We start from the raw sequence: 17,714 nt of genomic DNA on the forward strand, positions 1-17,714 counted from the left end.
TCGCCGCAACTTCGCCGGAACTGTCGCTAGTCCCGCATGTGTATGCGGGCTAGCGACAGCAACCCACACACAGCATACGGAGCTTCCGGCGGGGGGGAGGAACCTCAGCGACAGCTTCCGCCGCATCGCTAATCCCTCTGCTGCCATGTGGATGCAGAGGGACTTGGCGATGAGCTGTCGCTGAGCTGTCGCGCACACGCTCCCGTGTGCTAGCGACAGCTACACTTGTCCCCCGTGTGTACTTAGCTTAAAGATAAGTGCAACCACTTAATTGTGGTTGCCTTTAACAATCATTATTGAATCTTTTGATTTCCTTATTGGTTTAATCTCCTAATGTTATGGTCCCTGAAGGGAGACTCCTGTGCTCTTCCCTTATGCACAGGCTCCACCCACAAAGCCAAGCAAGCTCTGAGACGTAAATAAATACATGGGCAGCAAGGTGGGCAGTTGCCTTGCCAGTTCGAGCCCCAGCCAGAGCAACATTTGCATGGAGTTTGTATGTTCTCCCCGTGTTTGCGTGGGTTTCCTTTGGGCACTCCGGTGTCCGGTTTACAGATAAGTTAATTGGTTTCTCCTTAAATTGGCCCTAGCCTATAATACACACACTACACAATACATACATAGACATATGACTATGGTAGAAATGCACTGGCGACTTTTGCGATGCGCTTATGTTACTACTTCTTAATTGTAATTCTATTATTTGCATTGATTTTACATTAGGTAATGCACTATTGGAGCGCTCTCTCCCTTCCCTCTTGTTTTTATCACTAGTGACTGGCGACTCCCAGTGTTTGAGAGCAGCATCCACACCTCAGTGCATTCACTTAAAGGGCCATACTGTTTAGTGGTGCAAAAGCTTTTTTTGTTTTTTTTTATGGTAAAGACTAGACTCTGAGGGACAGTTAATGACAAGACAATATACCCGGTACATCACTGCGGAAGATGTTGGCACTAAATAAATACTAAATAATAATAATAATACTTACTGGTATGCTGTTGGGCTGACATTAATGCGTCGAGGGTGACTCCCTGATTCAAACTTGCTGGCCAATGTCACGTTGTTTCCAAAGAGACAATATCGAGGCATCCTCACTCCAACAACTCCAGCGAGGACTGAGCCAGTGTGAATCCCTATTCTCATCTGCCAAAAAGAAAAAGAAGCAGAACTTACATCACAGACATACCTTTCATAGAAAAACTGTAAAGGTTTTTTTGTGGAACATGAATACAGTGTAAGTAAAGAGCATACAGAGGTTGTCAATTGAAAGTCACATGCAGGGGCGTTCCTACCATTGGGCGTGGTGCACCGGGTATCTGACAGGAAGGGGAAGCCGCGCTAGAAGGAGGGTCAGCGGTAACAGCGGCGGGGAGGGGGCCCAGAACCCCCCCTCCCTCACCTGTGTCCCCTCATTTTGCCTCTCTTTCCCTCCATATATATCAACGGCAAGCAGGCGTGGCAGCTGGAGAATTACTTACCCGCACTCCGCGTTCCAAGCACTGGAACACAGCGTCAGCATCGCCACAGCTCTCCGCCTTCAATGCCGCACACTGTGCTTCCTGATTAGCGGAAACACAGTGAGCGACATTGAAGGCGGAGAGCTGTGACGACAGTGCCACGCCTGCTTAGAGGGGGAGAGAGCAGAAGGAGGGGACCCAGGTGAGGGAGAGAGGGTGTTCTGGCCCCTTCCCCGCCGCTGCCCCCGCAGCCCTCCTTCTTGGGCTGCTTCCCCCTCCTAGTGCAACTATACGAGCTACACTGGGGGAAACTATACTAGCTATACTGGGCCAACTATACTAGCTACACTGGGGCAACTATACTAGCTACACTGGGGGCAACTAAACTACCTACACTGGGAGCAACTATACTACCTACACTGGGGGCAACTATACTACCTACACTGGGGGCAACTATACTATCTATAATGGGGTAACTATACTATCTATATCGGGGCAACTATACTAGCTATACTGGGGCAACTATACGATCTATACCGGGACAACTATACTAGCTATACTGGGGGCAACTATACTACCTATACTGTGGGCAACTATACTACCTATACTGGGGGCAACTATACTAGCTACACTGGGGGCAACTATACTAGCTACACTGGGGGCAACTATACTAGCTACACGGCGGCAACTATACTACTTATACTGGGGGTAACTATACTAGCTGCACTGGTCCAACTATACTGGGGGCAACTATACTAGCTACCTATACTGGGGACAACTGTATTACATACACTAGGGCCACTATGCTACCTTTACCTATACTGGTGACACCTATATCTGGCATTACCTAATATGGCGCGCTTGGTATGCCATACTCGCTCCTTTCCTTTTTTTTGGGTGGGTGGGGGGTGTCTTATAAATACCCAGCACCGGGTGTCAAATGCCCTAGGTATGCAACTGGTCACATGCCACTTAAAAAATGTCCCATGGGCCGTTAACAGAGTCTGTTTTCACCAGACCCAGGTTTTCATTGTTATTCCACAACGGACATTCCCAACCTGCAAGATTTTTACAGAAAGCAAATGTGTTGCTGGGCAGGAAGTACGTCACTGGGATTCTCATTGGTCCGCTGTTTACACTTACTGCATCGCCATAGACTTGCATTACTGCATAATCCACGTGGGATGCACGGATCATGCGGTAACACACCTAGGGCCGGATTTGTACTCTTTACCACCCTAGGCCACTGTCACCAGCCGCCCCCTTTCAGTATAGGTAGCGAGATGACCCCTTCCCTCTAGTATAGGTAACCTGATGACCCCCCCAGTATAGCTAGCCAGATGACTCCTCCCCCCTTTTCCTCCAGTACAGGTAGCCAGATGACCCCTCCCCTTCCATCTAGTATATGTAGCCAGATGACTCCTCTCCCTTTCCCTCCAGTATAGCCAGATGACTCCCTTAATCCCTCCTTTTCATACACCCCCCACCTTTCAGTATAGGTAGCCAGCTGGCCTTCACACCGCAGCAGCCATCAGTGTCACTCATTTCTCTGCTTGTCTCCAGTGCAGAAGCTTCCTCTTCCTTTCCGTCTCCAATGGTGCCCAAGTCCATAGCCGCCGGCCACAATGCGGACGTACACAGAGAGCAAGATGGCTGTCTGTGCTGGAGAATACCGTGGTCAGGCGCTCGCCTGATCTCCCTATATTGCAGCATTTGCAAGCTTGCAAATGCTGCACCAGTTTAGCATGCTGCTTTGGTGCCCTTCCTCCTGTGGTGCCCTAGGCCATGGCCTAGGTGGCCTTGGCCTAAATCTGGCCCTGGACGTCACCCTTCAGTGTTGCCAGATGGTTCTCACGATAACTCTCGCTATTCTGGAACCCACCTCACACCACAGGCTCAAGTTTCCTGCGTTCCATTGTTCTTCCTGGATTCCCAGGAGCTGTATAAGATAGTTCTTGCCGTGAGAAACGTCCTTTAATGGTTCAGACCACCTAGTTAGGTACTCCAACAGTCCATGGGGCACCCCTCTGGACTCAGATTGACATGTTTCGACAGTTACGATTGTCTTTAGACTTTGCAATGGCATTGCAGCGATTGGACTACTTCTAGCACAGCACGATGCATTGCGAGAGTATGAAAGTCTCCATAGACTTTCATTGCCTTTGTGATGAGGAAGCGTACCGCGACGTAACAAGGGATATGTGAAAGGGGCCTAAGATGAATGCAACCCAAAAATTGAGCAAAGTGACGGGAATATAAGACATTTAGAAAATGTTAACCCCATAAAGTGTACAGCTTCAAGCAGGCACCTAAACAATTAACTTTTCCGTAATGGTGTCAATTAGGAGAAGCAAGAGGATTATCAGTATTTATAAAATACCCAGTAAGCTCCTTCTTCCTTTAGAACTGAAAAATTTAGGATTACTGTGTCATTGCTGTGTTATACTTTAGACCAGTTCCGGGGTGTTGAGACCTAGGACCTCACACCCAAGCATAGGATACTGTGTTATTCCTTAGACTAGTTCCTGGGTGTCGAGACCAAGGACCTCACACCCCAGACTAGGATTGTGCTTTATATCTGTTATGACCATTTGCTCTGTCGAGCTCTCTCTTGCTTTCTGATTCGGTACCTCTGCCTATCTGCCTACCAGTTGCCAACCTTGCCTGTACCCGGTTACCGAATCAGCCTTCTGTCTTTGTACCTTATTTGCTCGTGTGTTGCCGACCTGGCCTGCCCGACCCTTCTGGCTGTCACTCATCCCTTGAGTGTTCAGTCTGTCTGTACTACCCGTGACACTATTCCACCAAGTGTCAGTTAGCTGCAAGGACCTCTTGTTCCTCAGAGAGTCCTTCCTGCAGTGCAGCCAGTGGCCTCTATCCCATAGGAGTCCCCTGGCTGCAGTACAGTCTGATTACCAGTTTACTAGGGAATCACTGGCTGCCAGATTATCTCTATCCCCTCTCTTAAGGAGATAGTCCCTGCACAGCCAAGGGCCACCTGCTCCTCAGGTGGTCTCTGGTCAAAGTTATCTGTGTCTCCCGCCCCACGGGAGATAGCCTACAGTTGCACCAAACACACTTCTTTAGGTGTCCAGAGGTTAGTCATACTTGTATTATTGGTGATTCTGCAGATCATCCATAATCAGGTATACATCTGTATTGTTGATGATTCTGAAGATCATCAATAATCAGATTCTCTCTGTGTGCTGACACCGATCGTTACAACCAGCATGTATATTACCTGTCCCGGCGTCCAGTGCACTGCTCCTGTTTACTTCCTGCTGCCTGCCTCCCAGTACACAGCCAATCAGGCGCAAGGCTAAAATAGCATTTGGTGCATGTCAACCGTTGCTATGCGCCCGATCTGCTGTCCACTCCTTGCGAGCACAGTCAGGGGCAGCAAGGGGTCCTGTATGGGAGGCATGCTCAGCACTTCAGGAGGCACCCTTGATTTACATTCTGCAATTTATCACAGTTGTATATGGCGAGGAAAGGAACAGCGCTACTTAAAAACAGATTGCATCCTTATGACTACCTGCTTGAGAGTGCAAGCCCCACTAGTGGGATAAAATACACACACAGCATTCAAATAAAATGCACCTGTCTACCATTGGAGGATGTTGGTTTCCATAATAGCTTGCATGCAACTTGTTAAGTACTCGTCCCTCCCACTGCGAAAAAGTCATCCCCCTTGGGACTAACCCTAAATTATGCATATGCATAGCCTGGGTGCGCTACCAAGTAAAAATGTAAAATTGCGCAAAGGTGGATCAGCGCATCACCAGGCCGCATCCGAATGGCCACCAATCAGAGGTGCGCTGAGCCCCCCCAAGAAACTACAAACGCACCTTGAAACCAAACAGAAGCTCTGCATAAACATCTTGTTGTTTACTCTGTGTTCCCAAGCTAGTTGAAATAATACCTAAGAGGAAAATTCTGCATGAAAATGCACTTGGGGGAATTGAATCAAATCAAAGAATTGAATCAAATAAATTTATCACAACAGGAAAGGCCCCACGCTAAAATATAACAGTGCGAAAGCCGGCGGCTTCATCTATTACATTGCAGCCGGCTATATTTAATTAAATTAACCAAGTTGTAATACATTTGGCCGCAGCGAGACGGCCACAAAATACATTGAGGTTAGTGTAATCATTACATTTCTAACATTGGCCGCTGCGCTGCGGCCACTTCGCACATTGGCCGGCCAGAACCCGAAGTGGCCACACTTCGGGTTCTGGCCGTAACATATACAAGGTACTCTAAAACAATAGATATTAGGGGGACAGCAAACATGATGATGCTGGTTGGGTAGAGTTCTTGGCACCTGAGCGTATCTTTTATCGCCCGGGTGTCACACACTCACAGCACTACATACAATGTGTACAACTCCAGGGCTTCACCCACTGGAGGTCACAGTCCTCTGCCCAGGTCTCACAAACAGTAAGTGAACAAGAACTAGTGAGACACACCCCCTATTCCTTCATACACACCCAGTATGTTTCGCCCAATTGGGGCTTCGTCAGGAGTATATGCTATATACAGTGCAATAGAGTGTCCAACACAAAATAATAAAGCCCCCCACAAAATTAAAAAAAATACTGTCAGCATTCTACTATATGTCACTATGGAAGCTCTTTAATATTACATATAAGTAAAAAAAGAAGTCCATGCGCTTGCATTTGGTTACCTTAGAGAAGTGGAACGTTGAAGTGTAAGATAGTTGCTTAGTAACATTGCGCTTTCAAGGTGACATTTAAAACTTCCTCCTGAATTCATACAAAACATCTGCCATTTGTTAGACAAGACACATCTTTCTCCAGCATGGTATGATGCTAATAATGAGCGGGCTTTGGCATAAAGGGAGAGTTATGCGAGAGTCTTTCTGCTAATGATACAATGCCAATCCCTTCAGCAGCGGTGCGTGCCAACCGCATCTCATTTATGCAAAATGTCACTGGCACGCTGCCAGCGGGGACAGAAGACGTATTAACACTGGAGGATGCTAATCTGAAAAATAGTCTCCGTTTGAAGAGAATAGCAATCATCACACATGCTAAAAAAATGAGAGATTTTTTATTATGTGTTCAAGGTAACAAGTTGGACAAACGAGCTTGAAGGGCACATGTACTTGAAAATATATCGTAAATTATCCATAAATGCGCACATGTAATAAAGGCACCTGGGAAAAAAGGGCGCTGGATATCGTCATTAGTAGAATAGCTGTAAAATTACCAATATTCTCCTACTTAACCCCATTAGCAGCCAATGTATTTAGAGGCTTGTAAGTGCTCCAGCTCTATTTATTTTAGCACATTTTTTATTTCGTATTTGTTACATTTCCATGCTACTAATTAGTACTGTGTAATGTGTATTTAGGGCCACATGTCACTAGAGGCAGTGTGAGACAACAACAGAGGACTTCTGCTTTCAGTTTCTGTATTTTCTGCTAGTAGAGAGACATCAAAACATTCCTAGAACTTACAGCACAAGGAGTTCTGCCAACTGAGGTCAAAAGCAATGCACTCATCTCAAACAAGATAAATCCTTTAAAGCTGCTAATGTTGAGTCCGATAGTAAAATATTGGAAATCTGCCACAATTTGCATAGTGGGTAGTCTTGGTGCCCTTTTTGGGGAGGGCGTCTCGGGGGGGGGGGGGGGGGGACACAAAATGTCCACCTATTGCTCCTAATCATGGCTTTTATCATTAGCTGTGAATGGCGTCACCCTTCTTTCCATGGGCGCCCTTGTTACCTTTTCCATCCCTAACTTATACTCTGAGTAATAAAGCAGGCATAATGATTTTGCCCTCCTGATATGGATTCGAGGCACCCCGTCTATCTTCTGTTATAAACCTTTCCCTTATGCAACAGCCTGTACACTATTTAGCTTGGAAAAAAGGTGACTGAGAGGTGACCTGATTAACATGTATAAATACATCAGAGAACTTTTTGTCCCTAGGCTTGTACAACGGACAAGGAGGCAAGATCTGAAAATGGAGGAAAAAAGGTTTTTGTCATCCATTTAAAAAGGGGTCCTTTATAGTGAGAGTGGTTAGAAACTGGAATACCTTACCTCAGGATCAGGAATTAGTTATGGCAAACTCTGCATTTAAGGAGGGCTTGGGTGCTTTCCTTGCATTGAAGGGCATCCACGGCAATAATTATTAGGTAATTCCTAGGAGAGTTGATCCAGGGATTTATTTGACTGCCATCTGGAGTTGGGAAGGAAGGAATTTTTCCCTTTTAAGTTTAATTGGATCAGGCTGTGTAAGGTTTCTCGCCTTCCTCTGGATCAACTGGGATATGTGTGGGTTCAGGATGGTGTTCTTTTTCCCCCTTTCTAGTTTAACTAGATGTTTTTCTTTAAATGCTATTATGCTGTTGCTTATCTTTTAGAGTAGAGAAGACGTTCTGAGTTCAGGTCTGCTTTAACACCATTCTTCCATTCCACAAAGCTGTTTATCAGGAAGGGGTGAAGGGCTGCCTTAATCACTTGGGGACCACGGTCTAATACCCACCTAGTGACCAGGCCATTTTTTTTGCTAATTAGGCCACTGCAGCTTTAAGGCCTCGCTGCAGGGCCGTACAACTCAGCACACAAGTGATCCCCTCCCCTTTTCTGCCCACTAACAGAGCTCTCTGTTGGTGGGCTATGATTGCTGCCAGGATGTTTTTTTTTTTACAAATATTATTATTATTTTTTTTTAATAAAGTTTCCTATTTTATTTATATTCGCCTTCCCCTCGCCAGCCAATCAGCGCGATCGGCTGTCATAGACTTCAGCGGATCGCTGTCATGCCTTCCCAGGGGACAGCCGAGTGACACGGCTGTCCCCAGTACAACGCTGCCGTAGATCACATTGCTGTACATAGTAAATAGATGTCAGTTTTGCCCTCTACCAGTCTCCTAGCGGTGATTGCCGCTGGGAGACTGATGGCGGAGCGGAGCGATCTCCTGCAATCCCGCCCCTAGCACTTCACACCAATTGGCGTGGAGTGGTCTTGGGGCTGCCGCGCTGCTCATGCCAATTGGCGTGGAGCAGTCGTTTAGGAGTTATATAAATACACTAGAATCTGGGATGTTTGGATAGCCTCTTCTCATACCTAACACTGCCAGCTGTGCCACCTCTTATTTAGTCCTTGGCTGCACGCCATTAGCTAACCACTGCAGTTATACATGTCGATTTCATTGAGGGTTTTGACTTTTGACCTGGCGGGGTCAGAAGTTTGGTTAACCCCAATGCATGTTTCCAGAAATTGTGTTTATCCTCTAAATAACACTGTATGACATGCCGCTTATTGGTATACTTTGTTTTTGCGATTGTCTCCCTTTGGTTCTTATCCACCTCTATAATGTTTGCTATGGTATACTTCTTTTTCAATTTACATTGATGCTTACTGACCGGATCATTGCAACTGTTTACTTACCACTGTCGTGAACATCAATTGTATTCTATTGTCTTGAAAACATGTTTTTTTATATGTCCTCTTACTATAATATTATTTTAATAAAGCTGGCATGTTAAGCGCGCCCACCCCCCCAAAAAAAAGTTTGTTGCAGCTTTAAGCTCGTGTTTACTTCAACTAGTTGACCACTGAGGGGTTTTTCCCCTTAAGACCCGAAGCAATTTTCACCTTTCCACGCTCTCTTCCCTTTCATTTGCCAGTAACTTACTAATCAGTGCTTATCACAATGAAACGATCTATATCTTGTTTTTTTTGCTACCAATTAGGCTTTCTTTGGGTGGTACATTTTAATGGGAATAATAGGAAATTATTCTAAATGCATTTTAATGGGAATAATAGGAAAAAAATTGAAAAAATTCAAATTTCTGTTTTCGACCATTATAGTTTTAAAAATAAAACGTTCTATTGTGGATAAAACTCACACATTTTGTTTGCAGATTTGCAACGTTTAAAATATTTCCCTAGAGCAATCTATGGCGTCAATATTTTATTTGGAAATACAGCTGCATTTTTTCAGTTTTGCCTCCATCACTAATTAAAAGCCCATATTTTCAAAAATAACAGTAATATACCCTCTTGACATACATATTAAAATATTTCAGTCCCTAAGGTAACTATTTATGTATTTTCTTTTAATTGTCTTTTTTATGCAAAATATTTTTTGGGGGTAACTATGGGCGAGTGTGAGAGGTAAAGGGTTCATTTTAAATGTAAACGTAGGTCTTTTAATTAAAAAAAATGTATGTAGGTGTAATTTTACTATGTGGTCAAAAGATGTCCTCGCACATTATTTCCTGTTAGCGTACTATAGAGTTACTTCTGTAATTACAATGACCGCAGGCATCTCATTGATGCCTGCAAGGCTGCAATCATTGACATGGGGACTTAGATTAACTGCGTTTTCATTCATCTCCCCTATAATGATTGGTTGCGAGAAAGCACGCGGAAGCAAGCGGAAGTGAGCGGCAGCAATAGACTAATATCTAAGTCCCTGGGACTTTAGATGAAGTTTCCCAGGGCATAGATATACTACATACTGTGCAGTAAGTAGTTAAGGCGAAACTAGCGCAAAGGGGGAAAAGCAAATTGGTGTCAGGGCCATAATACTTTTCAAAGTGAGAAGTAAAAAAATAGAAGAGAGATCATGTTGTTTGATCCCAGTCTGAAGCCGCCCTGCTTCCACAGGGGCGAGCAATGGAGCACTGGTCCTGTGCTCCCCCCAGCACCGATGCAGCAATACATCACCTGTCCAGCCCGCGCGAGTCACTGCAGTCTCTCACTTCATCCGGCACTTCTCCGTCTTGTCTTCACTTCCTGTCCCATCCTGTAAGAAAGTGGAGATAAAACAGTAGAGGGTGCTCTACCGTTTGAACGTTCTGCTTGTCACAGGACAGGACAGGAAGTGAAGATAAGATGGAGGAGGACAATGGAAGAAATGAGAGACTGCGCGGACTTGCGCAGGCAGACAGGTGATGTATTGCGGCTGGCCGGGGGAGCAGGGGTGCGAGGCACGCGGCAGCAGCAGCTCCACAGGTTGTGAATCGATTTCATGCTGAAATCGGTTCAAAATCTGTGTGCAGTGTATGGGCAGCCATACGATCCCTCTCTGATCAGATTCGATCAGAGAGGGATCTATCTGTTGGTCGTTCTGGTGGCAATCGACCAGTGTATGGCAGCCTTTAGCCAATAAATGGCTTCATCCTGATTCAAAACTTTCAGTTACATGGGAGACTGATATAAACCAGAGATAAGCAGGAGAGAGTCGTCTCAATACAATCTAGCTATCTACCGTATTTTTCAGACTATAAGACGCCCCTGGCCATAAGACACACTTAGGTTTAGAGGACAAAAACCAGGGGAAAAATGTATACTAAACCTGGTGCATCCATGGTGAAGGGGCATTGTGTGGATAATGCCCCCTTTGTACCGCATGCCCCATTGTACCTCTTGTGTCTCCCTGTGTCTCCCATGTGTCTCCCGGTGTCCACCTCTGTCCTTCTTGTGTCCTCCTCTATGCCCCTTTGTGTCCCCCAGTGTCCTCCTCTGCATGGGCAAAGTACAGGGAGTCCCCAACATTGCAGCAGGTTGGAGGTTCATATTAAAAGGCGTTCACAAGTCAGGAACTCCCTGCATTTGGACTATAAGACGCTGTGACTTTTCCCCCAACTTTTGAGGAAGAAAAAGTGAGTCTTATAGTCCCAAAAATACAGTGTTTCTAAGGAAAAAGGACGCTCCTTAAAACAACTACTGTATTTCTTTGGCACATGGAGCATGTTAGAAAAACTCATGACTTACATCAGACTGATTGATGAATAAAATACAGAACAGTGACAGGTCCGTTTTTTTTTTATAACCAGCGCTTGTTATAACCACTTTAAGAAATGACAAACACGTAGCTCTTCCAGCTCTTTCCCATCTTACAAAGGGCAGAAGCACTTCAAATAATGAACTGAAATAATGTTTAATGTATCCTAACCAAGAGCATTTATTTGCATAGGAAGATTATAAAGCAATGAAATGACTTTTTTTAGCCTGTATACATTTTACATGCACTGCAGAGCGCCGTTTACCAGCCTCCCTGAATTATTTACTAGAATGGAGAGACTATTTGAATTATTAACTTACAGAACTGAAATTAGTGAGGGGTGAATGTGTTTAATAATAGGCACACAGTGTTATGTCCATTCAATCTATTATTCATGGATCAGCAGAGTTGGAGTATTATGCAGATGATTCCATTTCTTAAAGTGGCCCTGTCCTGATGTATGTCTCAACACTTCAGGTGTGAATTGTTAGCAGTCCCAGTGGTTGGAGCTGATATAGTATAACAAAGTGGAAGCAAGCTGAGCATCCCTAACAGACAGTAAAGCACGCACTAAAGCACACATCCATCACACTAATGGATCAAAATCCAGGTTTGATGGGTCTGAGAGGAGGAGTTTTCTCCTAACACTCAGGGCCGTGCAGAGGGTCCTTAAGTGGGGGGTGCTAAAATAAAAAAAACGGCCTCCACCAGAACCCAAATGCACCGTAGTACCTACAGGTGGAGGGGGACCTTTCCCCCGACCCCTCCCTCTTGCCTCTCCAACTGTCCCAAACCCGCCCCTTGACACATACATTCAGTCATAGAAGCGCTGGCTGCATTCAATAGTGTGGAGTCAGTCGGAGGCTATCACCGGTGGCTGCACGGTCCCCCTTCCTCTTTTCTGGCTAAGGGGATATTGGCTAGCATGTGGGTGCTGAATGTAGAAGCTGAGTGCCATATGGGTTCTCGGTGCGCGTAAAGGGTGTCATGTCATGTGGGTTCTGGCTATGGGTGGGTATCGAGTGTCATGCGGGTGTTGATTGCAGGTACTTAGTACCATGTGAGATCTGGGTGCGTGTACTGGATGTTGTGTGGGTGCAAGTACTGTGTGCGACCTGGGTGTGAATACTTGGTGCAATACAAGTACTAGGGTGCTTGCTATGGGTGGGCATTGGGTATGACATGGGCTTTAACTGCTTCCCGACCGCCTAACGCCGATAGGCGTCGGGAAGCTAGTAGCCCCAGGAAAGCAGAACGCTGAAAGGCATCAAGTCCTGGGGTGGGGTTTTGTAGGAAATCGCACGCGCTGATGCTCCGCTCCATCATCATTCTAAGGCTCCCTGCACACTGCAAATCCGGTTTGCGATTCCGATTTGCAATTCCGATTTTCCCTAAATGCTATCAACAGAAAAAAAACGCAGCATGCAGTAACGATTAAAAATCAGAAATTGGAATTGCATGTAAAAAACGATTAAAAATCGGAATCGCATGTAGTGTGCAGGGAGCCTAACAGCGGTGATTGCCGCTAGGAGACTGTTAGACATCGTAAGCCACCGTCTACTTAAATTGTACAGCACTGCGATCTACCACAGCACTGTACTGTGGACAGCCGTGTCACTCGGCTGTCCCCTGGAGAGGCTCAGAGAGCGATCGGCTCTCATAGACTGATACCTATGAGAGCTTATCGTTGGGATATGACATCGGGGGGGGAGAGACATAACACAAAAAGCACTGCCTGCAGCAGCGATCAGAATCCACCAACAGAAAGCTCTGTTGTTGGACAGAAAAGGGGGGGGGGGTAATTTGTGTGCTCAGTTTTGTGGCTCTGCAGCAAGCCATTAAAGCTGCAGAGCCCTAGTTTGTAAAAAATAGCTTGGGGGAGTAAAGCCTGTAGTCCTTAAGTGGTTAAATGCAGGTACTTTGGATGCGGGTACTGGTTAAGTGGGTGCTTGGTGCAGATAGTGGGTGCCATGTGGAGGCTGTGTGCAGGTGTGAATACTGGGTGGAATGTCAGGCCTGGGTGCAGGTACTTGGTGTCATGTGAGTACTGGGTGCCAGCTATGGGGGGAAGGGTTGTGGGTGGATGTTGGGAAAAGTAGAGGTCAGCGTGGGTGCTTCAGGTAGGGAAAGTCATTGTGGGTGGTGTGGAAATGAGAGGTCACTTGGGATGCTGGGGGAGGGAGAGGTCAGTTTAGGTGCTAAGGGTGGTTGCTATGGGTGCTACTGGGGACAGGAAGGGTGCCATTGGGGAGGGAGAGTTCACTGTGGGTTCTGGGGGAGGCAGGATCACTGCAGTGCTAATGCTGGGGAGGGAGAGGTCAGTATGGGTCCTAGATGTCGCTGTGAATTGTGGGGGAGGGAGAGGTCACTGCTGTCAGGGAGACACCATCTTATCTGCTTCCATAAAGCTGTGGTGATGGTTTACTCCAAAGTGTCCCAGGTAGGGGAGAAGCTTACTGCAGGTGGTGGGCGGGGCTTAATGAGTGCAGTGGTAGGAGCTTGCTGCAGCCAGGGGGCTTACTTTTCACAGCCAAAAGAGGCCTTTTTATGGATATTTTAAAAGAAGGAGGGGTGTATTTGGGCACCCAGAGCCCCCCTTCCCCTTCCCTTCTGCAGATGCCTGCTAACACTTGAGGACTTTCTCCTTACACTTTTAGAAACAGTGGTAAAATGCATACAGTGGTGTAAGCAGAAATCACTGGACTCACAAATAAGCAAATCCACCAAAACTTAAGATACTCCATCCCATCCTAAGAGCAAATTACAAGTAGTAGGTAGACATTAGGCCCCAGATAATGGTATAAGGTAGCTTTTGAGCTCCTCCCAGATATTTGCCCCCCCCCCCCTTCTTTGAGATCAGTAAAATGTAGTCTCACATATCAGTATTGTGTAAGGCTGTTCAGTGTTACTGTCCAATCATTTTTGGGTGCTACAGACAGTGGCGTAGCAATAGGGGATGCAGAGGTTGCGACCGCACCGGGGCCCTTGGGCCAGAGGTGCCCCGAGGGGCTCTCACTCAATTGCAGTATTAGCTTTTTATTGGCCCTTTGCTGGTAATCATCACTTACATAGATGCTGTGAATAGTAGTAATCATTAACCAGCTGTTCCCCATCCTCTTCTTGCACCTCTGACACTGTAGTTGCCATTAGTAGGTTTTGGTGCGCTGTATCAATTGTTATGTATAGAACGCTGGCGGGGAGGGGGGGGGGGGGCGGGGGCTGGGTGGTTGGGCTGTAATGTAAAACTTGCATTGGGGCCCACAGTTCCTTATCTATGCCACTGGCTACAGATACCCTTTTAGTAGTCAGAAGAGCCACTCCTTAGCTACTGGATTCAAGCAAAGCTCCTCTGCCAATGTGCAAACTTGTAATTACTGGTATAGAGCCTAGAGTGCTCCATTCATTCCTGGGCTCTACACCCAGATCAGGCCTGCTCAAATAGCCAAACAGCTCTGCTCTATGGAAAGGATACCATCTGCTAGTCTTGTAGAGTACTTCCAGTGTAAAAGACATATAAGGCTCTGTCTTAATGCTGCAGGGTTGGTCTCAAGGTTAATAACCCACCTGTTAGCCTGTAATATATTAGACAGGTAAATCCCTGCCCCCTCCAGTGGCAACACAGCTGCTTTAAAGAAATCTCCCAAAGCTCTGTGGTCAACTTTAATTCTTATGTTGACTTTTGGCACTGGAAGACAGCTTACCTTAATGGGTCTTCCATCCGGTGTGAGAACCTCTCCGGACAGTTCCATCATCTTTAGAGCCATCAGTGCGATTGGCTTGGCATGGCTTTTGCTTTTCCGGTGAAGCCCGGCTGCCACACAGTAGGCATCACCAATGGTTTCCACCTGTTTGATGAAAGAGACACCATAAGTATGGGCCAGGCAGACAGAAACGTCACTCAATTATCATAAGCAGCTTAGCAACAATCACTGTACAGACACACAGCTTGGCTATTGCTGAGCAGCCTGTACATTGTTATAGAGAAGAAAGAGGGAAGGAGAAGTGAGAGATGTAGAGGACAGTTGTTAGTAGCTCAACACTAATGACCTCCTGAAAGATGTCGGGGAAAGCTGTATACATTCTAAACGTTACTGAAGGCTTGTATTGTTTGATGGTAATCAAGCTGAGTTCAGACGTGTAATTACTGTGGAAGCATTTTAATCTTCCTCCAATACAGCCCCCCCCCCAAGATCTCTGACCTGGCAACCTCTAATGACAGTTACTCAGAATGACTCAAGCAACTGATGTTATGACTACCTGTCTGTGCAAATTGCAAATTGTCCTCCTGTCTGCTTTGCTCTTCCAGTGGCTTCTCCTTGCATCAATCTCATTTTGGGGGAGACTGTCACAACACGGGTGGAAATGGCTATACTGGATTGACATACTGTGGTGGAAGAAGTCCTTGAGGTTCTCCATCAGAACTCCCATCTTGATCCATCACTTGTAGTCTGGCACCTTTCTTGTTGATTGCAATTTGGCTTATATTCTGTTGATTGCAGTCTGGCTCATATTCTGCTGATTGCAGTCCTCAGCTTGCCTGTAGAATCAACAGTCGGAGGTCCATCAACTTCCAGCTCTTTCTTCCACCACCAGCCTTAAAGGGACACTTAAGCAAGGAATAAAAAAATCAGTTTTACTCACCTGGGGCTTCTACCAGCCCCCTGCAGCCGTCCCATGCCCTTGCAGTCACTCACGGAGGCTCCAGTGGTTTCTGTACCTGCGTAGGCTGGCCACACGTATCCTGCTTCATGTTCCCTGCACAGGCGCAGGACACTATTGCGGATGGGAACACATAATACGTATGGCCAGGCCTGTCAGCGAAAATGAAACTAGCTGGCTGTGGGGGACCGAAGGATCTCTGAGTGACTACTGATTTTTTATTTCTGGCTTAAGTGTCCCTTTAGCTATATTTTTAAACTTGGCCAAAACTTGTTGTGGAATTATGCACGTAACACGAGGGGGGGGGGGGGGAGGGTTGGAAGGGGGAACAAATATGCATCCGTGTTCTTTTGATCGTCACCATCTATATATATAATAGGCTAAGTGCCTCAACCTTCAAGCAAGAAGAAGAAGTAGCGCCCTGCCCCCAGGGCCGGTCCAAGCAAGAAGAAGGGGCTGGTCCAAGCAAGAAGAAGAAGTAGTGTCATATCAAACCAAGGGCAAAGAGGGATAATTTGCATATTCAGTAGCAGTGCATTGTGGGTAACCACAAATGTTTACTTATAGCTGAATTATTGCAGATTTGCTTCTGTTTTAAGAAGGAAAATTACACCAAGCTTTGCTTTTTTTAGTAGGAGGGCTTTTTGGTCTCTTTTATCCTCCTATACATTCTTAGTAGTTTGGGTCACCCTGAGCTGCTTGGTTACTCTGTTGTACTGGCCCAAGCCCTATCTCATACAGCCATATCAATCCCTGCTATGTACTGATGAGGACCACATGTCTGAAATAGGCTGTCACATGAGGGATTGATATGATTGTGTAAAACTTAAAGCTATAAACTTGCTTGACTTACCAAAGGTGAAAAGGAATAATTTGCATATTTAGTAGTGGTGCATTGTGGGTAATCACAAATGTTCACTTATAGCTGAATTTTTGCAGATTTTCTTCTGTTCTAAGAAGGCAAATTACACCAAGCTTTGATTTTTTTTAGTAGATGGTCTTTTTGGTCCCTTTTATCCACATATACATTCCGAGTGATTTGGGTCACCCTGAGTTGCTTGGTTACTCTGTTGTACTTGTCCAAGCCCTATCTCATACAGCCATATCAATCCTTGCCATGTACAGATGAGGCTTAAAAGTCTGAAACAGGCTGTCACATGTGGGTTTGATATGGCTGTGTAAAATTTAAAGCTATAGGCTTGCTATACGCCAGCGGCTCTGGATGCTTGCTTGGCTTGGTAAGGGTGAAAATAAATGATTTGCATATTTAGTAGCAGTGCATTGTAGGTAACCACAAAATGTTCACTTATAGCTGAATTATTGCATATTTCCTTCTGTTTTAGGAAGGCAAATTACACCAAGCTTTGCTTTTTTTTAGTAGGAGGTCTTTTTGGTCCCTTTTATCCCCCTATACATTCCGAGTGGTTTGGGTCACCCTGAGCTGCTTGGTTACCCTGTTGTACTGGTCCAAGCCCTATTTCATACAGCCTTATCAATCCCTGCCATGTACTGATGAGGACCAAATGTCCGAAACAGGCTGTCTACATGTTGGTTTGATATGACTGTGTAAAATTTAAAGCTATATGCTTGCTATACACCAGCGGCTCTGGATGCTTGCTTGGCTTACCAAGGGGGAAAAGGGGTCATTTGCATATTTAGTAGCAGTGCATTGTGGGTAACCACAAATGTTCACTTATAGCTGAATTATTGCAGATTTCCTTCTGTTTTAAAAAGGCAAATTACACCAATACCGTGTGCGGCATTGCAGGAAGTGACGACAGTGGAACGCACGATGGAACACGGAAGAGGTGAGTCATCCCCGC

At 45.8% G+C, this 17,714-nt stretch overlaps 1 protein-coding gene across 1 annotated transcript in view; it reads right to left on the reverse strand.

Moving 5' to 3' along the window:
• The window catches only part of GUCY1A2 (guanylate cyclase 1 soluble subunit alpha 2), a 326,026-nt gene that overhangs the window by 23,807 nt on the left and 284,505 nt on the right, over window positions 1-17,714 (reverse strand). Inside the window, exons 6-7 of the mRNA XM_068266885.1 lie at window positions 14,934-15,077; window positions 990-1,144 (exon numbers count right to left, since the gene is read on the reverse strand). Of these exons, the coding sequence (XP_068122986.1) occupies window positions 990-1,144; window positions 14,934-15,077 (299 nt within the window). The remainder of the gene's footprint in view (window positions 1-989; window positions 1,145-14,933; window positions 15,078-17,714) is intronic.

Source organism: Hyperolius riggenbachi, chromosome 2 (genome assembly GCF_040937935.1).
Source record: "Hyperolius riggenbachi isolate aHypRig1 chromosome 2, aHypRig1.pri, whole genome shotgun sequence".
In the NCBI taxonomy this organism is placed as follows: domain Eukaryota; kingdom Metazoa; phylum Chordata; class Amphibia; order Anura; family Hyperoliidae; genus Hyperolius; species Hyperolius riggenbachi.